This window comes from Pseudophryne corroboree, chromosome 5 (assembly GCF_028390025.1).
Source record: "Pseudophryne corroboree isolate aPseCor3 chromosome 5, aPseCor3.hap2, whole genome shotgun sequence".
Classification (NCBI taxonomy): domain Eukaryota; kingdom Metazoa; phylum Chordata; class Amphibia; order Anura; family Myobatrachidae; genus Pseudophryne; species Pseudophryne corroboree.
Genome location: NC_086448.1, coordinates 146858119 through 146884029, shown reverse-complemented (window position 1 = coordinate 146884029; position 25911 = coordinate 146858119). Strand labels below are relative to the sequence as shown.

At 47.3% G+C, this 25911-nt stretch overlaps 1 protein-coding gene across 2 annotated transcripts in view; it reads right to left on the bottom strand.

Moving 5' to 3' along the window:
• DNAH11 (dynein axonemal heavy chain 11) overlaps window positions 1–25911 on the bottom strand; it is a 561376-nt gene that overhangs the window by 289168 nt on the left and 246297 nt on the right. For both annotated transcript variants that reach the window (XM_063921780.1, XM_063921778.1), the window contains 2 exons: window positions 23565–23656; window positions 10233–10359 (listed from right to left, as the gene is read on the bottom strand). In XM_063921780.1, the coding sequence (XP_063777850.1) occupies window positions 10233–10359; window positions 23565–23656 (219 nt within the window). The remainder of the gene's footprint in view (window positions 1–10232; window positions 10360–23564; window positions 23657–25911) is intronic.

Genomic DNA, 25911 nt, shown 5'->3' with positions numbered 1-25911 from the left:
GGGCCTTAGCCGTTCCTTGCCACTCTGTGTCGTAAATGGCATATTGGCAAGTTTACGTTTCTCCTCAGACCATTTAAATTTCTTTTTTTCACTGAACTTTGGCTTTTTGGATTTTACATGCCCTCTACTACAGGTTGAGTATCCCTTATCCAAAATGCTTGGGACCAGAGGTATTTTGGATATCAGATTTTTCCGTATTTTGGAATAATTGCATACCATAATGAGATATCATGGCGATGGGACCTAAATCTAAGCACAGAATGCATTTATGTTACATATACACCGAATACACACAGCCTGAAGGTAATTTTAGCCAATATTTTTTATAACATTGTGCATTAAACAAAGTGTGTCTACATTCACACAATTCATTTATATTTCATATGCACCTTATACACACAGCCTGAAGGTCATGTAATACAATATTTTTAATAACTGTGTATTAAACAAAGTTTGTGTACATTGAGCCATCAAAAAACAAAAGTTTCACTATCTCACTCTCACTCAAAAAAGTCCGTATTTCGGAATATTCCGTATTTCGGATATTTGGATATGGGATACTCAACCTGTATCACATTGGGCATCGGCCTTGGCAGACGTTGATGGCAATTCATTGTCTATGTCATGGCTAGTGGCAGCACTAGGAGGAAGTGGTTCTTGATCTTTCCCTATTTTATCCTCCTAAATTTTTGTTCTCCATTATTTTTATGGAGTTATATAACACAATATGCACCATAGGAGTGTCACGATCCGGGTATCTGGACGCCATTTCTTACCCATCAGATGCCTCCTAAGGCTGGCTCAGCGCTCCAGGACCGGATCCCATCTGTTATCCTAATGTTCACATTCCTGCATCCTCTCCTGTCTCTCTGAGACGCTGTCACAGTAACGCCTTATTACATCTGGCATAGCGTCTCCCGCGGCCTCCGCCGCCGTCCCTGAGCTTCTGCATGCAGAGTGTCAGAGTGGCGATTACGTCAGCCGCGGCCTCCGCTGTGTCCGCGTGGTTGGATGTGCACTTGTCAGCCTGGCGTCTCCTGTCTCCAGTGGCCGGCGCCGCCATTACTGTTTTCATTACCACATGGATTACAAACCAAACTTCCCTCCAAGTGTCTGCATGGGCGCAGCCATCTTGGATTCTGTCAGCTGATCATTTCCTCCAATCTGTTGTCAGTATTGTTAATCTGCATAATTGCCTAGCCAATCCCTTCCTTGCTGCTGGTATAAATACACTGTGCCTGAGCAAGGAAGGCGTCAGTGCTTTGGTTGTCAAACCTAGTTCCTGTTTGTCTCTCTCCTGTGATTGTCTTCCAGGTTCCAGCTCCTGTCTCAAGACTTCCACCATAGAGACCCGCACCAGCATTCCACCTGCGGTGTAGCCTGACTCTCCAATCCATTGTGGATTCATCTGTTTCCAGCTACAACATAACCTGCTTCCAGCTCAGCTTCCAGCAGAGTACAGCTTCCCTTAAAGGGCCGGTGTCCTTTCTACACTTTACCACTCTCCACCGGTATTATTATTTCTCCGCTCTCAAGTTCTACATTTCAGTTCATATTTCATCGCTCCCAAGTTCATTTATTATTTAACTGGTTCCAGCCAGTATCCACTCCGTGCTAACAACAGTCTGGTTCCAGCCAGTATCCACAGCAGCTGTTTTACCTTCAGCAACCCAGCTTTTCCTGGAACACCAGCTGGCACAATCCTGGGTTATCTCCATTGCTACAGTCGGGCCTGGTAAGGACTTTCCATCTAGAAGATCATAAGAACTATCTCACACTACCAGTGCCCTGTGGCTCCTGCCATCCTGTAGTACCCAGGAACTGTATTTATTATTTGCTGACTTTTACGTTTTCTTTTACTGCTGCTGTGTTGCGGAGTTGTCATAATAAACATCATTGACTTTTATCTAAGTTGTCGTGGTCACGCCTTCGGGCAGTTATTATTCATGTTACTTACATGTCCAGGGGTCTGATACAACCTCCCAGGTTCCGGTACATCTCAGCCCCTACAACTGAGGCTGCCTCCCGTCAGCTCAGGCCCTCAGTTGTGACAGTAAGCACTGACCTAATGAATCCAGCCGGAGACCAGGATCAAGCGGCCAGGCCGATGCAAGAACTGGCAGCCCGACTAGAACATCAGGAGGCAGCACAGGGCCACATCATCCGCTGTCTCCAGGATCTCTCTACTCGGCTGGATGGGATTCAGACAACTCTCCGTGGATCAGGCGCATCTGGTGCGTCAACCACAGTGACTCCAGCTATAACCCCACCCACCTTACCCATTTCTGCTCCACGTCTTCATCTTCCAACGCCAGCAAAATTTGACGGATCTCCAAGATTCTGCAGGGGATTTCTCAACCAGTGTGAGATTCAGTTTGAGCTACAACCTGGCAATTTTCCCAGTGACCGTACAAAAATTGCCTACATCATCTCTCTTCTCAGTGGCTCCGCCCTTAACTGGGCATCACCGTTATGGGAGAGGTCCGACACCCTGCTATCTTCTTACACTGCATTCGTGTCAACATTCAGGCGCATCTTCGACGAGCCAGGCCGGGTAACCTCAGCTTCATCCGAGATTCTCCGTTTACGCCAGGGGTCACGTACTGTAGGACAATATCTGATACAGTTCCAGATCCTGGCATCCGAACTGGCATGGAACGACGAGGCCCTGTATGCTGCATTCTGGCATGGCTTATCTGAGCTTATTAAAGATGAGTTAGCTACCAGAGACTTACCTTCTAAGTTAGATGAGCTAATCTCACTCTGCACGAAAGTTGATTTACGTTTCAGAGAGAGAGCAACTGAGCGTGGAAGATCATCTGCTCCAAAATCTTCTGCTCCTCCTCCTCGTCAACTGTCACCATCTAAAGATGAGCCCATGCAAATTGGCCGTTCCCGTTTAACTCCTGCTGAGCGCCGAAGACGTCTCTCTGAGTCTCTTTGTCTTTACTGTGCAGCTCCGTCTCACACCATCAATGCCTGTCCCGAACGTCCAGGAAAACTCCAAACCCTAGCTCGCCCAGGAGAGGGCCGGCTAGGAGTAATGATCTCCTCTCCATCTCCTCAAGATTGTAATCTCCCAGTCTCGCTTCAAGTTGCTCAACGTTATCGGAACGTCATTGCTCTCCTTGATTCCGGAGCAGCTGGGAACTTTATTACTGAAGCCTATGTTAAACGGTGGTCCCTACCCACCGAGAGACTTCCTTCCTCCTTTTCCTTAACTGCCGTGGATGGCAGTAAAATTTTTGATACTGTTATTGCTCTAAGGACTCTACCAGTTCGTCTGAGAGTGGGAGTTCCTCATTCCGAACTTATTTCACTTTTAGTGATTCCAAGAGCCACACATCCTGTGGTCCTGGGCCTTCCATGGCTCCGTCTTCACAATCCTACAATTGATTGGACGACTACGCAAATCCTGGCATGGGGTTCCTCCTGTGCAGAGACATGTTTGTTTAAAGTATTGCCTGTCTGTTCTTCCTCCCCCAGGTCGTCTGATGTTCCACCTCCTCCATATCAAGATTTCACGGATGTGTTCAGTAAAGCTTCTGCTGATATCCTTCCTCCTCATAGAGAATGGGACTGCCCGATTGATCTCGTTCCAGGGAAGGTTCCACCTCGAGGCCGAACTTATCCGTTGTCTCTGCCTGAGACGCATTCTATGGAGGAATACATTAAAGAGAACCTAGCAAAGGGGTTCATTCGACCTTCTTCTTCCCCAGCCGGCGCAGGCTTCTTTTTTGTAAAAAAGAAAGATGGTGGTCTGCGGCCGTGCATCGACTACAGAGGTTTGAACGACATTACCATCAAGAACCGTTATCCTTTACCCCTGATTACTGAGCTCTTTGACAGAGTTAGCGGAGCTACCATCTTTACAAAGCTGGACTTGCGAGGTGCATACAATCTCATCCGGATCCGTGAGGGTGACGAGTGGAAGACCGCCTTTAACACCCGTGACGGACATTATGAGTACCTCGTCATGCCCTTCGGATTGAGCAATGCTCCAGCTGTCTTCCAGCATTTTGTCAATGAGATTTTCAGAGACATTCTATACCGTCATGTCGTGGTCTATCTAGACGATATCCTCATTTTTGCCAACGATTTAGAGGAACATCGTTTTTGGGTTAAAGAGGTTCTGTCCCGTCTCCGTGTCAATCATCTCTATTGCAAATTAGAAAAATGCGTCTTTGAAGTCAAGTCCATTCCGTTTCTAGGGTACATTGTGTCCGGTTCCGGACTAGAGATGGATCCTGAGAAACTACAAGCAATTCAGAATTGGCCGGTACCCTTAACCCTCAAAGGGGTCCAGAGGTTCTTAGGGTTCGCCAATTATTACTGAAAGTTTATACGAGACTTTTCCACCATTGTGGCGCCTATTACTGCTTTCACCAAGAAGGGTGCTAACCCGTCCAAGTGGTCTGAAGAAGCCATGCAAGCTTTTCATCTTTTAAAACAGAGGTTCATCTCTGCGCCTGTCCTGAAACAGCCTGACATCGACTCTCCTTTCATCCTAGAGGTGGATGCCTCCTCCGTTGGAGTAGGAGCGGTGTTATCTCAGAGGGCTAAAGATGGCCATTTACACCCTTGCAGTTTCTTCTCCCGGAAGTTCTCCCCAGCTGAGCGCAACTATGCCATTGGCGACCAGGAGTTGCTAGCCATCAAGCTCGCTCTAGAAGAGTGGAGGTATCTGTTGGAGGGAGCTTCTCATTTAATCACCATACTTACAGACCACAAGAACCTTTTATACCTGAAGGGCGCACAATGTCTCAACCCTCGTCAGGCCAGATGGGCACTTTTCTTTTCCAGGTTCGACTTTAAACTCCAGTTCTGTCCGGGCTCTCAGAATCGCAAGGCCGATGCCCTTTCCCGCTCATGGGAGCAAGAAAATGAGTCAGAGTCTTCAGACAAGCATCCTATTATAAATCCGTTGGCATTCTCCACGGTAGGGATGGACTCTACGCCCCCATCAGGGAAAAGTTTTGTGAAGCCGATGCTAAGGAAGAAGCTCATGCATTGGGCCCATGCTTCCCGTTTTGCCGGACATACAGGTATCCAAAAAACCCTGGAGTTTATCTCTAGGTCCTATTGGTGGCCAACTCTGAAAAAGGACGTCTTGGAGTTTATTGCATCTTGCCCAAAGTGTGCCCAACATAAAGTATCCCGCCAGTCGCCTGCGGGGCAACTGGTTCCACTATCCGTTCCCCGTCGACCATGGACCCACTTGTCGATGGATTTCATTACAGACTTACCCATGTGCAACAAGTTCAATACCATCTGGGTGGTAGTTGACCGGTTCACCAAGATGGCACACTTCATTCCTCTCACCGGTCTTCCGTCAGCTTCCAAGTTGGCTCAAGTATTCATACAAGAGATCTTCCGACTCCACGGTCTTCCTGAAGAAATTATCTCAGATCGAGGAGTTCAATTCACAGCCAAATTCTGGCGAAGTTTATGTCAAGTCCTCCAAGTCAAGCTAAAGTTTTCCACGGCTTACCATCCTCAGACCAATGGTCAAACCGAGAGGGTGAATCAGGACTTGGAGGCCTTCCTCCGCATCTATGTGTCCTCCTCTCAAGATGACTGGGTTCAATTACTTCCCTGGGCCGAGTTCTGTCATAACAACCAGTATCATTCTTCATCTGCTTCAACACCATTCTTCACTAACTTTGGATTCCACCCTAAAGTTCCTGAGTTCCAACCGCTTCCAGCAACTTCTGTTCCCGCAGTGGATATCACCTTGCATCAGTTTGCCAATATCTGGAAGAGCGTACGATCAGCTCTGCTCAAGGCATCGTTCAGGTACAAGAAGTTTGCGGATAAGAAGCGTCGAGCAGTTCCTGCTCTCAAGGTGGGTGATCGGGTATGGTTATCCACGAAGAATTTGAGGTTAAGAGTTCCCAGTATGAAGTTTGCACCTCGCTATATCGGTCCTTTCAAGATTGAACAAGTCATCAATCCTGTTGCTTACAGACTCCAGTTGCCTCCCTTCTTAAAAATACCCAGGACATTCCATGTTTCCCTGTTGAAACCGCTGATCTTGAATCGGTTTCATTCCTCACTTCCTCCAACTCCGAAAGTCCAAACTCAACGAGGCGTTGAGTATGAAGTGGCCAAGATCCTGGACTCACGTCACCGTTACGGTCAACTACAATATCTTATTGACTGGAAGGGTTATGGTCCTGAGGAACGTTCATGGACCAATGCTTCTGATGTCCATGCTCCTGCCTTGGTCCGGAGATTCCATTCCAAGTTTCCTCAAAAGCCAAAGAAGTGTCCTGGGGCCACTCCTAAAGGGGGGGGTGCTGTCACGATCCGGGTATCTGGACGCCATTTCTTACCCATCAGATGCCTCCTAAGGCTGGCTCAGCGCTCCAGGACCGGATCCCATCTGTTATCCTAATGTTCACATTCCTGCATCCTCTCCTGTCTCTCTGAGACGCTGTCACAGTAACGCCTTATTACATCTGGCATGGCGTCTCCCGCGGCCTCCGCCGCCGTCCCTGAGCTTCTGCATGCAGAGTGTCAGAGTGGCGATTACGTCAGCCGCGGCCTCCGCTGTGTCCGCGTGGTTGGATGTGCACTTGTCAGCCTGGCGTCTCCTGTCTCCAGTGGCCGGCGCCGCCATTACTGTTTTCATTACCACATGGATTACAAACCAAACTTCCCTCCAAGTGTCTGCATGGGCGCAGCCATCTTGGATTCTGTCAGCTGATCATTTCCTCCAATCTGTTGTCAGTATTGTTAATCTGCATAATTGCCTAGCCAATCCCTTCCTTGCTGCAGGTATAAATACACTGTGCCTGAGCAAGGAAGGCGTCAGTGCTTTGGTTGTCAAACCTAGTTCCTGTTTGTCTCTCTCCTGTGATTGTCTTCCAGGTTCCAGCTCCTGTCTCAAGACTTCCACCATAGAGACCCGCACCAGCATTCCACCTGCGGTGTAGCCTGACTCTCCAATCCATTGTGGATTCATCTGTTTCCAGCTACAACATAACCTGCTTCCAGCTCAGCTTCCAGCAGAGTACAGCTTCCCTTAAAGGGCCGGTGTCCTTTCTACACTTTACCACTCTCCACCGGTATTATTATTTCTCCGCTCTCAAGTTCTACATTTCAGTTCATATTTCATCGCTCCCAAGTTCATTTATTATTTAACTGGTTCCAGCCAGTATCCACTCCGTGCTAACAACAGTCTGGTTCCAGCCAGTATCCACAGCAGCTGTTTTACCTTCAGCAACCCAGCTTTTCCTGGAACACCAGCTGGCACAATCCTGGGTTATCTCCATTGCTACAGTCGGGCCTGGTAAGGACTTTCCATCTAGAAGATCATAAGAACTATCTCACACTACCAGTGCCCTGTGGCTCCTGCCATCCTGTAGTACCCAGGAACTGTATTTATTATTTGCTGACTTTTACGTTTTCTTTTACTGCTGCTGTGTTGCGGAGTTGTCATAATAAACATCATTGACTTTTATCTAAGTTGTTGTGGTCACGCCTTCGGGCAGTTATTATTCATGTTACTTACATGTCCAGGGGTCTGATACAACCTCCCAGGTTCCGGTACATCTCAGCCCCTACAACTGAGGCTGCCTCCCGTCAGCTCAGGCCCTCAGTTGTGACAAGGAGCACTGGACATATATTTCAGCAGAGGATAAACTGACTGGTCACTGGAATGACTGATGGCTGATGCACTGGACACTACCACTGGTTTGATGCAGGACAACACAGCAACACTGAAAGGGCCTTGTTATTATTATACAGCAGCACTGGACATACTGTATGGCAGCAGAGTATACCACTGTGACTGATCACTGGAATGACTGATGGCTGATGCACAGGACACTACCACTGCTCTATAATAATAACAACAACAACAACAAGTCCCTTACAGCAACACTGTAAGGGACTTGTTATTATTATACAGCAGCACTGGACATATGGCAGCAAGAGGACACAACCACTGTGACTGGACAGATGCAGCACAAGACACGGACACTGAGGACACTGAGGACGGAGACACGTCCTCTCTGTACACTCTCCAATGCCAGAGTGAAAATGGCGGGGATGCGCGGCTCCTTATATGGAATCCAAATCCCGCAAGAATCCGACAGCGGGATGCTGACGTTTTGCCTCGTTCTGGTTTCTGAGTCAGGTGGGAAAACCCAAGCCTGACTCCGATCTGGGCTCCGGTAGTGAAGTTCGGGGGAGGTTCGGTTCCCTGAGAACCGAAATCGCTCATCTCTAATATCAAGTAGTGTGTGTGCATTCTCAATAATCTGCCCATATTTCCATTGTTTTCCTATCACTATGTCACCCTACTTGTGGGCAGACATATGCAAACACAGTGTGATGTGGTAGAAAACTGGTTACTTAAAAAAAAATTTTTAGTGTGTAGCTCAGATATTGGTGCCTGCAATTTCCCCCCCAAAAAACGTCCTATTGTCGGGCCGACCAAAAAAAAAAAAAAAATTCTGAGAGTGTATACTTCCAGTATCTTTAGATTTTAGGAAGGCTGACTTTGCAGAGATGGGCATATACGTTAGTGATTCATTGGCAGAGTGGAAGAACTTGAAAGTGCAGGAGAGGTGGGAAAAAATACAAAATGCAATACTACAGATGTGTCTGCTTAAATCCTTGCTGCAGTCATACTAAACAGCTCATGTCGCGTCTTTTTGTGGGGTTTTACAGTGAAAATGCATCTTAGATGCAAAGTAATGTAATAGGACGCACAAGCAGCTTCTGCTGATTAAAATTATATGCAGCATGTCTATATTCTGTGTGTAACTGCGGCTCTATCTGCAAAAAAAAACACACAAAAAAAAACTGCTCAGCGCTACAGAGTCACACGGCACTCACGTGTTGTGTAACGCGACTTGTATCGCAGGGAGTAAAGATTTAAGAGGCACAAGTGTGCATTTTTCTTATGGACCTTTTTTAATGGGTAACTGAAGTAATAGATCGGGGGGGGGGGGGTTAGTAGATGTAGCTTATCTAGACTTTAGTGAAAGATGGCTTCCACTTGAATTCTGTATTTTAGGTACTGGTGTATTAACGCCAAAACGCATGCACGGTTCGGAACCCACCATGCACAGCACATAGTAGGGAGGTCTTTAGTGCAGTTCGTATGTATCAGATGGATAATAAGGGGAGGTAAATGTATCAGAGAGATTCTAAGCTCAAGGAAAAAATATATATACAAGACAAATACACAGGTTTCACGTGCTGCACAGCAGTAAGTCTGAAATTGCTTTCCACAGAACTTTGCAATGGAGTAGCTGCACATAGTAAAATTCACAATGCTTGTAGCTTTTAGTATGTCAGTATCTTCGATCAGACTGTGTAGAAGTCTGCTACAATAAACATGTCATGTCTACTAATTGTTGTTAATCATAGAAAGTTTGCAGCCATAAATTCATGTTGAGATTTTTTCCAAGACCACTATTCACAGCAGCTGCCAGACCTCACAATGCAGATAACTTAAAAGCAGCTTCACATTACAAGGAAATCCTCAGGAGACTTTGGGATCTGTTTTAGAAAAACTGTTGACACAGTCAGGGTACTATGAGCTCCTTAGTGCTGCCATCTGGCAGATTACCTGTAGCTACAAGAAAATACTATTCTGCCATCTAGGCTCACTGCTCACATTCATTTTTGGAGGTACTGGCATACCAACTCGCATATGCGCGGCTCGGGGCTATCTGTACAGAACACATATTGAGAGGATCTATAGTGCGGACAGTTGTGCGCCGATTCACACTTGAGTCTTCAGTGAAGACGCATTCCAGCTTAGATGTCCGCATACAAAATACCTTTTTAATTTAATTCTAATGACGTTTGGTCACGAACGTGCCTGGTCAACGCTGGGTACTACAGCTAGTATAGTTATGAAATAAATAAAGCTCAATCAAGTAAAGAAAATAAAAATGTAAACAATTAAATTTAAAGAAGGGGTTGGTCCATATATTGTCATTATGGTGGATCCACAAAGCTTTAATGTCCTGCTGGAGCCTTGAGCATCATATAGTATACCTCTAGAATTTATAGTGCAGTGTAAGAGTAGAATGGGCACTGTATGTAACAAAGATTCGCAGAATTCTTTTCTGTTATTGTAAGAGCAGTTCCTGCACAGCTTCTAATAGAACAATGAATTCTACTATAGACACGGACGGTTTGGGGTCACCACTTAGTCATGTTGTGTCTGCGAAAGCTGCAAGACAACAGGGATGCAGAGTATAATGTACCTGTTTGGGCTGCGTTCCTTTTGACAGAATGTCCAGTAAGTCTGCGGAGGACACAAAGTAAAAGCGTGGAAAGGCCAGGCGCTTTGTTTCCAAATACTGAGTCAGAGCTTTCTCACACAGAGAAAGTCTATAGGAAGAAGAAAACATCACAGAAATAATGTCACCAAGGGATATAATCAATAACATAAACAGTCTGTGAACCAGAAAATACAGTTAATGCGTAGGGTGAGGCTGTGTGTCTGGGTGCTGCCACGGTGCGACTAGTGAATGCAGGGAGAGTAGGGCCTGTGTTTGGGTGCTGCTGGGGTGTAAGTAGTGAACTCGGGCGGTAGAGTGTACGCCTCGTGCTGCTAGGGAGTTATTGACTGCAGTGGTGTGGTGTGTATCTGGGTTCTGATAAAGTCTTTTAGTAATGAATGTGCTGCTGCTTCTTACTAATGTAACACATTTTAACATTAAAATCTCTCACTAGTGTGATGCTTTGAGGAGGAATGGGTGTCCTGTTCCCTGGCATTGAACCTTAGTGTTAGCTACCCACCAGATGAGGCCGCGGCTGGGGGGCCCACATATTTGACCAAAATTATGCTAAGCACCTCAAATTTACTCTTTGTTATATTGCAAAATTTATTATAGTTAGTCCGATTAGCAGTGTTTAGTACATAGAGTGTGCACCTGCAGTTTCTCTTTTTCTGTGTGGAGCTACAAGTCTTAGCATGACAGCACCTGTCAATATGTTTAGAATTAGGGTGTGTAGCCCCAGCCCTCCCTCTCTCCCAATATACTGCTGGTGTGTTGGCAGTGGATGCATGTGGGAGGGTGTATGTCAGGATACTGCTGGGGTGTTGGCAGTGTATGCAGGTGGGAGGGTGCGTGGTGTGTGTCGGGGTACTGCTGGAGTGTTGGCAGTGAATGCATAGGTGAGGGTGTGTGTCAGGGTATTGCTGGGGTGTAGGCAGTGAATGCGTATGTGTCTAGGTGTTGCTGGACTGTTGGCAGTGAGTGCAAGGGGTTGAGTGTGTCTAGGTTCTACGTGGATGTTGCCAGTGAATGCCGGGGAAGTGTGTGTGTCTGGGTGCTGATGTGAATCATACTTGCCTACTAAAGCCTACTAAAAAAAAAAAAATCAGATACAGGTAACTGGTGATGGGGGTAGGTCCGAATTATCTGCATCATTATGCCCCACCCCTTGCGGCATAATACAGCGAAATGCATGTATATGAACAGGGGCAGGGCCAAAATGATGCAGTTAGCATGGTTCCATCCCCTTCTTCATGGGCCGCAATTCGAAGTATAATTCTACCTATTCAGCTCTCCTTCACTAGGAAGTGGGTGAGACGTGGGACGTGGGATGTGGGAGAAGTATACATTCTTTCAGGAACCCCGAAGACTACAAAAAATAAATAAATGCAGGTTCCAGGAGAGTAGGTAAGTATGAAGTGAATTGGGGGGTCGGGAGAACGTGAGAACAGGGTACATGAGAACAGATCGAGTAAACCAATAATAACAAAAGATGGCTGCAGGTGTGGGGGGGGGGGGGGGTCACAACATTTTGTATATACTTATGAGAATGAATGCATCAAGTTATTCACTCACATGCAAAACAGATTTCTGTCTGCGACACACGATTATTTAAATGCAAACTAAGAGGTTTAAGGTTGAGGCAGTGAGAATTCAATTATGGGTTGGCGGTAATCAGATTTCTCCCACTATTTTATCTGTAGGTGGATTTTGGCCAATGTGCTATGAGAAAAATGTTAACTCTACTTTTGTTCGTATTCTTCAGTATTATCTGTTGTATTGGAACTTTTGCATCTTTTACAAATTGCTTTTGTTTTGTTTTTTTAATGCTATGTACTACTGATTCCTTTTGGAATTGTACCACCTATTCCTTGCAAATTTGTTTAGTTTGTATACTACCTTCATAAAAAAGAAGAGATTGAAAAAATAAGAATTTACTTACCGATAATTCTATTTCTCGGAGTCCGTAGTGGATGCTGGGGTTCCTGAAAGGACCATGGGGAATAGCGGCTCCGCAGGAGACAGGGCACAAAAAGTAAAGCTTTAGGATCAGGTGGTGTGCACTGGCTCCTCCCCCTATGACCCTCCTCCAAGCCTCAGTTAGGATACTGTGCCCGGACGAGCGTACACAATAAGGAAGGATTTTGAATCCCGGGTAAGACTCATACCAGCCACACCAATCACACTGTACAACCTGTGATCTGAACCCAGTTAACAGTATGATAACAGCGGAGCCTCTGAAAAGATGGCTCACAACAATAATAACCCGATTTTTGTAACTATGTACAAGTATTGCAGATAATCCGCACTTGGGATGGGCGCCCAGCATCCACTACGGACTCCGAGAAATAGAATTATCGGTAAGTAAATTCTTATTTTCTCTATCGTCCTAGTGGATGCTGGGGTTCCTGAAAGGACCATGGGGATTATACCAAAGCTCCCAAACGGGCGGGAGAGTGCGGATGACTCTGCAGCACCGAATGAGAGAACTCCAGGTCCTCCTTAGCCAGGGTATCAAATTTGTAGGATTTTACAACCGTGTTTGCCCCTGACTAAATAGCCGCTCGGCAAAGTTGTAAAGCCGAGACCCCTCGGGCAGCCGCCCAAGATGAGCCCACCTTCCTTGTGGAATGGGCATTTACATATTTTGGCTGTGGCAGGCCTGCCACAGAATGTGCAAGCTGAATTGTATTACACATCCAACTAGCAATAGTCTGCTTAAAAGCAAGAGCACCCAGTTTGTTGGGTGCATACAGGATAACAGCAAGTCAGTTTTCCTGACTCCAGCCGTCCTGGAACCTATACTTTCAGGGCCCTGACAACATCCAGCAACTTGGAGTCCTCCAAGTCCCTAGTAGGCGCAAGGCACCACAATAAGCTGGTTCAGGTGAAACACTGACACCACCTTAGGGAGAGAACTGGGGACGAGTCCGCAGCTCTGCCCTGTCCGAATGGACAAACAGATATGGGCTTTTTTGAGAAAAAAAACCACCAATTTGACACTCGCCTGGCCCAGGCCAGGGCCAAGAGCATGGTCACTTTTCATGTGAGATGCTTCAAATCCACAGATTTGACTGGTTTTAAACCAATGTGATTTGAGGAATCCCAGAACTACGTTGAGATCCCACAGTGCCACTGGAGGCACAAAAGGGGGTTGTATATGCAATACTCCCTTGACAAACTTCTGGACTTCAGGAACTGAAGCCAATTCTTTCTGGAAGAAAATCGACAGGGCCGAAATTTGAACCTTAATGGGCCCCAATTTGAGGCCCATAGACACTCCTGTTTGCAGGAAATGCAGGAATCGACAGAGTTGAAATTTCTTCGTGGGGCCTTCCTGGCCTCACACCACGCAACATATTTTCGCCACATGTGGTGATAATGTTGTGCGGTCACCTCCTTCCTGGCTTTGACCAGGGTAGGAATGACCTCTTCCGGAATGCCTTTTTCCCTTAGGATCCGGCGTTCCACCGCCATGCCGTCAAACGCAGCTGCGGTAAGTCTTGGAACAGACATGGTACTTGCTGAAGCAAGTCCCTTCTTAGCGGCAGAGGCCATAAGTCCTCTGTGAGCATCTCTTGAAGTTCCGGGTACCAAGTCCTTCTTGGCCAATCCGGAGCCATGAGTATAGTTCTTACTCCTCTACGTCTTATAATTCTCAGTACCTTAGGTATGAGAAGCAGAGGAGGGAACACATACACCGACTGGTACACCCACGGTGTTACCAGAACGTCCACAGCTATTGCCTGAGGGTCTCTTGACCTGGCGCAATACCTGTCCCGTTTTTTGTTCAGACGGGACGCCATCATGTCCACCTTTGGTATTTCCCAACGGTTCACAATCATGTGGAAAAACTTCCCGATGAAGTTTCCACTCTCCCGGGTGGAGGTCGTGCCTGCTGAGGAAGTCTGCTTCCCAGTTTCCACTCCCGGAGTGAAACACTGCTGACAGTGCTATCACATGATTTTCCGCCCAGCGAAAAGTCCTTGCAGTTTTTGCCATTGCCCTCCTGCTTCTTGTGCCACCCTGTCTGTTTACGTGGGCGACTGCCGTGATGTTTTTCCCACTGGATCAATACCGGCTGACCTTGAAGCAGAGGTCTTGCTAAGCTTAGAGCATTATAAATTTACCCTTAGCTCCAGTATATTTATGTGGAGAAAAGTCTCCAGACTTGATCACACTCCCTGGAAATTTTTTCCTTGTGTGACTGCTCCCCAGCCTCTCGGGCTGGCCTCCGTGGTCACCAGCATCCAATCCTGAATGCCGAATCTGCGGCCCTCTAGAAGATGAGCACTCTGTAACCACCACAGGAGAGACACCCTTGTCCTTGGATATAGGGTTATCCGCTGATGCATCTGAAGATGCGATCCGGACCATTTGTCCAGCAGATCCCACTGAAAAGTTCTTGCGTGAAATCTGCCGAATGGAATTGCTTCGTAGGAAGCCACCATTTTTACCAGGACCCTTGTGCAATGATGCAGTGACACTTTTCCTGGTTTTAGGAGGTTCTTGACTAGCTCGGATAACTCCCTGGCTTTCTCTTCCGGGAGAAACACCTTTTTCTGGACTGTGTCCAGAATCATCCCTAGGCACAGCAGACGTGTCGTCAGGATCAGCTGCGATTTTGGAATATTTAGAATCCATCCGTGCTGTTGTAGCAGTATCCGAGATAGTGCTATTCCGACCTCCAACTGTTCCCTGGACTTTGCCCTTATCAGGAGATCGTCCAAGTAAGGGGTAATTAAGACGCCTTTTCTTCAAAGAAGAATCATCATCATTTCGGCCATTACCTTGGTAAAGACCCGGGGTGCCGTGGACAATCCAAACGGCAGCGTCTGAAACTGACAGTGACAGTTCTATACCACGAACCTGAGGTACCCTTAGTGAGAAGGGCAAATTTGGGACATGGAGGTAAGCATCCCTGATGTCCCGGGACACTATATAGTCCCCTTCTTCCTGGTTCGTTATCACTGCTCTGAGTGACTCCATCTTGATTTGAACCTTTGTAAGTGTTCAAATTTTTTTTTTTTTAGATTTAGAATAGGTCTCACCTAGCCTTCTGGCTTCAGTACCACAATATAGTGTGGAATAATACCCCTTTCCTTGTTGTAGGAGGGGTAATTTGATTATCACCTGCTGGGAATACAGCTTGTGAATTTTTTTCCCATACTGCCTTCTTGTCGGAGGGATACCTTGGTAAAGCAGACTTCAGGAGCCTGCGAGGGGGAAACGTTTCGACATTCCAATCTGTACCCCTGGGATACTACTTGTAGGATCCAGGGGTCCTGTACGGTCCCAGCGTCATGCTGAGAGCTTGGCAGAAGCGGTGGAAGGCTTCTGTTCCTGGGAATGGGCTGCCTGCTGCAGTCTTCTTCCCTTTCCTCTATCCCTGGGCAAATATGACTCTTATAGGGACGAAAGGACTGAGGCTGAAAAGACGGTGTCTTTTTCTGCTGAGATGTGACTTGGGGTAAAAAAGGTGGATTTTCCAGCTGTTGCCGTGGCCACCAGGTCCGATGGACCGACCCCAAATAACTCCTCCCCTTTATACGGCAATACTTCCATGTGCCGTTTGGAATCTGCATCACCTGACCACTGTCGTGTCCATAAACATCTTCTGGCAGATATGGACATCGCACTTACTCTTGATGCCAGAGTGCAAATATCCCTCTGTGCATCTCGCATATATAGAAATGCATCCTTTAAATGCTCTATAGTCAATAAAATACTGTCCCTGTCAAGGGTATCAATATTTTTAGTCAGGGAATCCGACCAAGCCACCCCAGCTCTGCACATCCAGGCTGAGGCGATCGCTGGTCGCAGTATAACACCAGTATGTGTGTATATACTTTTATATGATATTTTCCAGCCTCCTGTCAGCTGGCTCCTTGAGGACGGCCCTATCTATAGACGGTACCGCCACTTGTTTTGATAAGCGTGTGAGCGCCTTATCCACCCTAAGGGGTGTTTCCCAACGCGCCCTAACTTCTGGCGGGAAAGGGTATACCGCCAATAATTTTCTATCGGGGGGAACCCACGCATCATCACACACTTCATTTAATTTATCTGATTCAGGAAAAACTACAGGTAGTTTTTTCACATCCCACATAATACCCTCTTTTGTGGTACTTGTAGTATCAGAAATATGTAACACCTCCTTCATTGCCCTTAACGTGTGGCCCTAATAAGGAATACGTTTGTTTATTCACCGTCGACACTGGATTCAGTGTCCGTGTCTGTGTCTGTGTCGACCGACTAAGGTAAACGGGCGTTTTAAAACCCCTGACGGTGTTTTTGAGACGTCTGGACCGGTACTAATTGTTTGTTGGCCGTCTCATGTCGTCAACCGACCTTGCAGCGTGTTGACATTATCACGTAATTCCCTAAATAAGCCATCCATTCCGGTGTCGACTCCCTAGAGAGTGACATCACCATTACAGGCAATTGCTCCGCCTCCTCACCAACATCGTCCTCATACATGTCGACACACACGTACCGACACACAGCACACACACAGGGAATGCTCTGATAGAGGACAGGACCCACTAGCCCTTTGGAGAGACAGAGGGAGAGTTTGCCAGCACACACCAAAAAACGCTATAATTATATAGGGACAACCTTATATAAGTGTTTTCCCTTATAGCATCTTTTTATATATTTCTAACGCCAAATTAGTGCCCCCCCTCTCTGTTTTAACCCTGTTTCTGTAGTGCAGTGCAGGGGAGAGCTTGGGAGCCTTCCCTCCAGCCTTTCTGTGAGGGAAAATGGCGCTGTGTGCTGAGGAGATAGGCCCCGCCCCTTTTTCGGCGGGCTCGTCTCCCGCTCTTCAACGGATTCTGGCAGGGGTTAAATATCTCCATATAGCCCCCGGAGGCTATATGTGAGGTATTTTTTGCCAAAAAATAGGTTTACATTGCCTCCCAGGGCGCCCCCCTCCCAGCGCCCTGCACCCTCAGTGACTGCCGTGTGAAGTGTGCTGAGAGCAATGGCGCACAGCTGCAGTGCTGTGCGCTACCTTAAGAAGACTGAGGAGTCTTCTGCCGCCGATTCTGGACCTTCTTCTCTTTTCAGCATCTGCAAGGGGGCCGGCGGCGAGGCTCCGGTGACCATCCAGGCTGTACCTGTGATCGTCCCTCTGGAGCTAATGTCCAGTAGCCAAAGAAGCCAATCCATCCTGCACGCAGGTGAGTTCACTTCTTCTCCCCTAAGTCCCTCGTTGCAGTGATCCTGTTGCCAGCAGGACTCACTGTAAAATAAAAAACCTAAGCTAAACTTTTCTAAGCAGCTCTTTAGGAGAGCCACCTAGATTGCACCCTTCTCGGCCGGGCACAAAAATCTAACTGAGGCTTGGAGGAGGGTCATAGGGGGAGGAGCCAGTGCACACCACCTGATCCTAAAGCTTTACTTTTTGTGCCCTGTCTCCTGCGGAGCCGCTATTCCCCATGGTCCTTTCAGGAACCCCAGCATCCACTAGGACGATAGAGAAATGAATAAAAATTCAAACACACAAAAGTGACATGCAACGATAATAGTCCTAACGTTTCCTCACGCTCATGATTATTACCAGACATGTTTAATTAAAGGAATTTCTCTAACGTCCTAGTGGATGCTGGGGACTCCGTAAGGACCATGGGGAATAGACTGGCTCCGCAGGAGACATGGGCACTTCAAGAAAGAATTTAGATTCTGGTGTGCTCTGGCTCCTCCCTCTATGTCCCTCCTCCAGACCTCAGTTTGAGACTGTGCCCGGACGAGCTGGGTGCTGTTCAGTGAGCTCTCCTGAGCTTGCTGTGAGAAAGTATTTTGTTAGGTTTTTTATTTTCAGGGAGCTCTGATGGCAACAGACTCCCTGCATCGTGGGACAGAGGGGAGAGAAGCAGCCCTACTCTCTGAAGCTAGGTCCTGCTTCTTAGGCTACTGGACACCATTAGCTCCAGAGGGATCGTACACAGGATCTCACCCTCGTCGTCCGATCCTAGAGCCGCGCCGCCGTCCCCCTCGCAGAGCCGGAAGACAGAAGCCAGGTGAGTATGAGAAGCAAGAAGACTTCGAAATCGGCGGCAGAAGACTCCGTTCTTCACTGAGGTAACTCACAGTACTGCAGCTATGCACCATTGCTCCCACACACCTCACATACTCCGGTCACTGTAAGGGTGCAGGGCGCAGGGGGGGGGCGCCCTGGGCAGCATATGGACCTCTTTTGGCAAAAGTACACATATATACAGTTGCGCAAAAACCAATATAAACAGCAGCTACTGGGTTAACATTAAGTTACTGTGTTATTCCTGGGTTTATAGCGCTGGGGTGTGTGCTGGCATACTCTCTCTCTGTCTCTCCAAAGGGCCTTGTGGGGGAATTGTCTTCAGATGAGCATTCCCTGAGTGTGTGGTGTGTCGGTACGTGTGTGTCGACATGTCTGAGGTAAAAGGCTCCCCTAAGGAGGTGATGGAGCAAATGTGTGTGTGAGTGGTGTCTCCGTCGACAACGCCGACACCTGTTGGGATATGTGAAATTAAGTGCTAAGGAAAATGTATTGCACAAAAGATTAGAGAACAGACAGGGAATCTACCCATGTTTGTCCCTATGTCGCAGAGACCTTCAGAGTCTCTCAATGCTCACTATCCAAAATAATAGACACTGATATCGACACGGAGTCTGACTCCAGTGTCGACTACGATAATGCAAAGTTACAGCCAAAATGGCAGGAAAATATTCAATATATGATTATTGTAATAAAAAATGTTTTGCATATCACTGATGACTCATCTGTCCCTGACACAAGGGTACACATGTTTAAGGGGAAGAAAGCGGAGGTAAATTTCCCTCCTCTCATGAGGAAAAAGAGTGGGAATCTCCAGACAAGAGACTGCAGTTTCCCACAAAGAATTCTCAGGGAGTATCCTTTCCCTATTAGGGCCAGGATACGATGGGAATCTTCCCCTAGGGTGTCACGTTTGCCCAAAAGGTAGCGCTGACTTAATAGCTATCCTCAGGGATCCTGCAGATAGCATGCAGTAAAAGTACTTTGAAGTCCATTTACACACATTCTGGTACACTACTCAGACCGGCGATTGTGTCGGCATGGGTTTATAGCACTGTAGCAGCATGGACAGATACCTTATCAGCAGAGATTGAGGCCCTAGTATGTATATATATATATATATATATATATAAATAAAAGATGCTGTCTTAGATATATATATAAAACATGCCCAAAGAGACATTAGTCTACTGGGTTCTAGAGTCAACGCTATGTCGATTTCTGCTTGACGTGTCCTGTGGAACGTGCAATGGACAGGTGATGCCGACTTAAGAGGCATATGGAAGGTTTACCTTACAAGGCTGAGGATTGTGTGGAGAAGGGATCTCGGACCTGGTCTCCACAGCTATAGCTGGTAATTCTGATCTTTTGCCTTATATTCCAGCACAGCCTAGGAAAGCACGACATTATCAAATGCAGTTCTTTCGATCACAAAGAAACAAGAAAGTCTGAGGTGCGTCCTTTCTTGCCAGAGGCAGGGGCAAAGGAAAGAAGCTGCACAACACAGCTAGTTCCCAGGAACAGAAGTCCTCCCCGGCCTCTACAAAATCCACCGCATGTCGCTGGGGCTCCACAGGCGGAGCTAGGCCCGGTGGGGGCACGTCTTCGAAATTTCAGCCACAAGTGGGTTCACTCCCTGTTGGATCCCTGGGCAATAGATATTGTGTCTCAGGGATACAAGCTGGACTTCGAGGAGATGCCCCCTCACCGACGGCCCTGCCGGCTTCCCCCCACGAGAGGGAAATAGTGTTAACTGCAATTCACAAATTATATCTTCCACAGGTGGTGGTCAAGGTTCCCCTCCTTCAACAAGGAGGGGGTTATTATTCGACCATGTTGTAGTCCCGAAACCGGACGGTTCGGTCAGACCCATATTGAATTTAAAATCCCTGAACATATACTTGAAAAGGTTCAAGTTCAAGATGGAATCACTGAGAGCGGTCGTCGCAAGCCTGGAAGGAGGGGATTTTATGGTGTCTCTGGACATAATGGATGCATACCTTCATGTCCCCATTTATCCACCTCATCAGGCGTACCTCAGATTTGTGGTACAGGATTGTCATTACCAATTTCAGACGTTGCCGTTTGGTCTCTCCACGGCACCGAGAATATTTACCAAGGTAATGGCGGAAATGATGGTACTCCTGCGGAAGCAAGGGGTCGCAATTATCCCATACTTGGACGATCTCCTCATAAAAGCGGGATCAAGAGAGCAGTTGCTGATCAGCGTAGCACTTTCTCTGGAAGTGTAACGGCAACACGGCTGGATTCTAAATATTCCAAAGTCGCAGTTGGTTCCTACGGCTCATCTGCCTTTCCTAGGCATGATTCTAGACACAGACCAGAAAAGGGTTTATCTCCCGATAGAGAGAGCTCCGGAGCTCATGACACTGGTCAGGAACCTATTAAAACCAAAACAGGTGTCAGTGCATCCCTGCACTCGAGTCCTGGGAAGGATGGTGGCATCATACGAGGCCATTCCCTTCGGCAGGTTCCATGCGAGGACCTTTCAATGGGACTTACTGGACAAGTGGTCCGGATCACATCTTCAGATGCATCGGTTAATCACCCTATCCCCCAGGGCCAGGGTGTCTCTCCTGTGGTGGCTGCAGAGTGCTCACCTTCTCGAGGGCCGCAGATTCGGCATTCAGGACTGGGTCCTGGTGACCACGGATGCAAGCCTCTGAGGGTGGGGAGCAGTCACACAGGGAAGAAATTTCCAAGGTCTGTGGTCAAGTCAGGAGACTTGCCTTCACATCAACATCCTGGAACTAAGGGCCGTATACAACACCCTACATCAAGCGGAGACCCTGCTTCGCAACCAACCGGTTCTGATTCAGTCAGACACCATCACCGCAGTGGCTCATGTAAACCGACAAGGCGGCACAAGGAGCAGGGCAGCGATGGCAGAAGCCACCAGAATTCTTCGCTGGGCGGAAAATCACGTAAGCGCACTGTCAGCAGTGTTCACCCCGGGAGTGGACAACTGGGAAGCAGACTTCCTCAGCAGACACGACCTCCACCCGGGAGAGTGGGGACTTCATCAGGAAGTCTTCGCACAGACTGCAAGTCGGTGGGAACTGCCACAGGTGGACATGATGGCATCCCGCCTCAACAAAAAACTACAGAGGTATTGCGCCAGGTCAAGAGACCCTCAGGCGATAGCTGTAGACGCCCTGGTGACACCGTGGGTGTTCCAGTCGGTCTATGTATTTCCTCCTCTTCCGCTCATTCCCAAGGTGCTGAGAATAATAAGGAAAAGAGGAGTGAGAACGATACTCATTGTTCCAGATTGGCCATGAAGGACTTGGTATCCAGATCTGCAAGAAATGCTCACAGAGGACCCGTGGCCTCTTCCTCTAAGACAGGACTTGTTGCAACAGGGGCCCTGTCTGTTTCAAGACTTACCGTGGCTGCGTTTGACGGCATGGCGGTTGAACGCCGGATCCTAGCAGAGAAAGGCATTCCGGATGAGGTCATTCCTACGCTGAAAAGGCTAGGAAGGACATGACAGCTCAACATTATCACCGTATATGGCGAAAATATGTTGCTTGGTGTGAGGCCAGGAATGCCCCTACAGAGGAATTCCAGCTGGGCCGTTTCCTTCACTTCCTACAGTCAGGAGTGAATTTGGGCCTAAAATTAGGGTCCATTAAGGTCCAGATTTCGGCCCTATCCATTTTCTTTAAAAAGGAGTTGACTTCTCTACCTGAAGTTCAGACGTTTGTAAAGGGAGTGCTGCATATTCAGCCCCTTTTGTGCCTCCAGTGGCACCTTGGGATCTTAACCTGGTGTTGAGTTTCCTGAAATCCCACTGGTTTGAACCACTCAAAATGGTGGAGTTGAAATATCTCACGTGGAAGGTGGTCATGCTATTAGCCTTGGCTTCGGCTAGGCGTGTGTCAGAGTTGGCGGCTTTGTCACATAAAAGCCCCTATCTGGTTTTCCATGCGGATAGAGCAGAATTGCGGACCCGTCCACAATTTCTGTCGAAAGTGGTTTCATCCTTTCATATAAACCAACCTATTGTGGTGCCTGTGGCTACTACGGACTTGGAGGTTTCCGAGTTGCTTGATGTAGTCAGGGCTTTGAAGGTTTATGTAGCCAGAACGGCTAGGGTCAGGAAAACAGAGTCTTTGTTTATCCTGTATGCTTCCAACAAGCTTGGTGCTCCTGCTTCAAAGCAGACTATTGCTCGCTGGATCTGTAACACGATTCAGCAGGCTCATTCGGCGGCTGGATTGCCGCTGCCAAGATCAGTTAAGGCCCATTCCACTAGGAAGGTGGGCTCTTCTTGGGCGGCTGCCCGAGGGGTCTCGGCATTACAACTTTGCGGCTACTTGGTCAGGTTCAAACACTTTTGCAAAGTTCTACAAGTTGATACCCTGGCCGAGGAGGACCTTGTGTTTGCTCAATCGGTGCTGCAGAGTCATCCGCACTCTCCCGCCCGTTTGGGAGCTTTGGTATAATCCCCATGGTCCTTACGGAGTCCCCAGCATCCACTAGGACGTTAGAGAAAATAAGATTTTACTTACCGGTAAATCTATTTCTCGTAGTCCGTAGTGGATGCTGGGCGCCCGTCCCAATTGCGGACTTCTTCTGCAATGCTTGTATATAGTTATTGCTTAAATAAGGGTTATGTTATGGTTGCATCAGGGTTGACCTGTTGCTCTGTTGTTGTTCATACTGTTGACTGGGTATGTTTATCTCAAGTTATACGGTGTGATTGGTGTGGCTGGTATGAATCTTGCCCTGGATTACCAAAATCCTTTCCTTGTACTGTCAGCTCTTCCGGGCACAGTTTCTCTAACTGAGGTCTGGAGGAGGGACATAGAGGGAGGAGCCAGAGCACACCAGAATCTAAATTCTTTCTTGAAGTGCCCATGTCTCCTGCGGAGCCCGTCTATTCCCCATGGTCCTTACGGAGTCCCCAGCATCCACTACGGACTACGAGAAATAGATTTACCGGTAAGTAAAATCTTATTTTTCCAGGTGCTTTTCCCAAAACTGACGCGAGCATACTCTTATACCGTAAATGTGTGAGTCACACAAGTAAATGCATTAGCAAAACACAGTGTGCCCATGTTTCGCATGGTTGTAACTGACCTTCAGAAGATCTAGACAATATGGAAATATCCCACACTCTTGATTTTAGGGAACTAACCGTTTCTATTTACGTGTTTATTCGTCTTGTATTATCCCATTTCCTCACCATCCGTGTAAATGCTATCATACTGTATTATAAACCTCTTGATGAATGTAAATAACTTTACCTCCGCTGCAATTCATCTAGAGTTTCATAAAGCTTGGGTCTGTTTGTTGCATCCAACACATTCCTTATTTTCTCTGTCTCAAACATTAACTCCTGTATCAAATAAAATAAGATTATAAATCAGAGTGTTCAGAAATATATTAATTAAAACCTATTCACAGCATTTACTTAATCTTCTGCAGTAAACCCAGGACATTGTGTTGTAGTATTGTCAGCATCTTAGTTATCTAGACACATTTAGTTTCCATTGGATAATTAAATTAATGTCTTTAAAACACAGTCCATCGTGGGGATACAATTTAGAAGGGGCATTTAAAGTGAGGAATTGATATACACCAGATGGGTATGGGACTCAGGGTCGAAAGTGTCTAGGTCGACACCTATTGGTCGACAGTGACTGGGTCGACACAGCCATTAGGTCGACATGGAAAAAGGTCGACATGAGTTTTTCATGGGTTTTTTGGTGTCGTTTTCTCCATAAAGCAATGGGAACCCCAACTGGTGCACTGTGTCCCCTCGCATGGCAAGCGAAAGGTTACCGTTCCCAATTGTAGTCCACGTGGATAGTAAAGTATGAAAAAGTTCAAAAAAAGAAGAAAAAAATAGGGAAAAACTCATGTCAACCTTTTTCCATGTCGACCTTGTCCATGTCGTCCTATTCCCCGTGTCGACATAATCTGTGTCGACCAATAGGTGTCGACCTAATGTGTGTCGGCCTAGAGTCCAGATACCACACCTGCTGACGCTATGCTATACACAACGAGAACTCTGCTAAGCACATATAGACATGCCCTACGATCATCATTCCTAGTAGAATGTATAATAACTAATATATCAGCTGTCTAATTTCAGATGACATCAGTAACAAGCAGAGCCACTGACAGATCCATGCGGCCCAGGTATGGGAGAAGGGGGTGGCCACACCCCCATCTGGAACAAAAACGGTATAAAATAGTATGAGCGGAGCCGCACGCTGCAAAGAGGGATATTTGTCTCCCACATCACCCTGCCACGGCGACTCCAACCTTGACAAATTAGTACCCCCCGCTCAGTGCCCCTGGTGACAAGAAGCAAATGGTTAAGGGGTAGATGCATTAAGCCTTGTAGAGTGATAAAGTGGAGAGAGAAAAAGTACCAGCCCTACCAGCTCCCAATGCTGGGTACACACTGGCCTATATAGCACGAGCATGTCGGCGAATGTGTACCCCTGATATGTCTGTGAATGGCGTCGTTCACAGACATATCACGAAGGCTGTGCAGCACAGCCAATGGGCAATATATCTGCAGATAAATTAGGCAAAGTGGCTGTGTACGGGCAGTCCACTGACTGCCCATACACTTGATGCAGGGGGCTGACGTCATAGTTGGGGATCCTGACTGACACGTCGAGCGTCAAATCGGTGTGTACACTTACCTTGATTGAGCATTTGGTTGGCACAATGGCAGGTCCGCCGACTTGTTAGTCAGGTGTGCACCCTGCCTGTCATTTTTCACAGCCTGTAACATGGCAGTTAGGAGCTGATTTGCTCGTACTTTATCTCTCTCTACTTTATCACTCTCCAAGGCTTAGTACATCTGCCCCTCAGTGACTAATTTAGTGAGATAATAAGATTTTACTTACCGATAAATCTATTTCTCGTAGTCCGTAGTGGATGCTGGGACTCCGTAAGGACCATGGGGATATAGCGGCTCCGCAGGAGACAGGGCACAATAATAAAAGCTTTAGGATCAGGTGGTGTGCACTGGCTCCTCCCCCTATGACCCTCCTCCAAGCCTCAGTTAGGATACTGTGCCCGGACGAGCGTGCATAATAAGGAAGGATATTGAATCCCGGGTAAGACTCATACCAGCCACACCAATCACACCGTACAACCTGTGATCTGAACCCAGTTAACAGTATGATAACAACGAAGGAGCCTCTGAAAAGACGGCTCACAACAAGAATAACCCGATTTTTGTAACAATAACTATGTACAAGTATTGCAGACAATCCGCACTTGGGATGGGCGCCCAGCATCCACTACGGACTACGAGAAATAGATTTATCGGTAAGTAAAATCTTATTTTCTCTGACGTCCTAGTGGATGCTGGGACTCCGTAAGGACCATGGGGATTATACCAAAGCTCCCAAACGGGCGGGAGAGTGCGGATGACCCTGCAGCACCGAATGAGAGAACTCCATGTCCTCCTCAGCCAGGGTATCAAATTTGTAGAATTTAGCAAACGTGTTTGCCCCTGACCAAGTAACTGCTCGGCAAAGTTGTAAAGCCGAGACCCCTCGGGCAGTCGCCCAAGATGAGCCCCCTTCCTTTTGGAATGGGCTTTTACAGATTTTGGCTGTGGCAGGC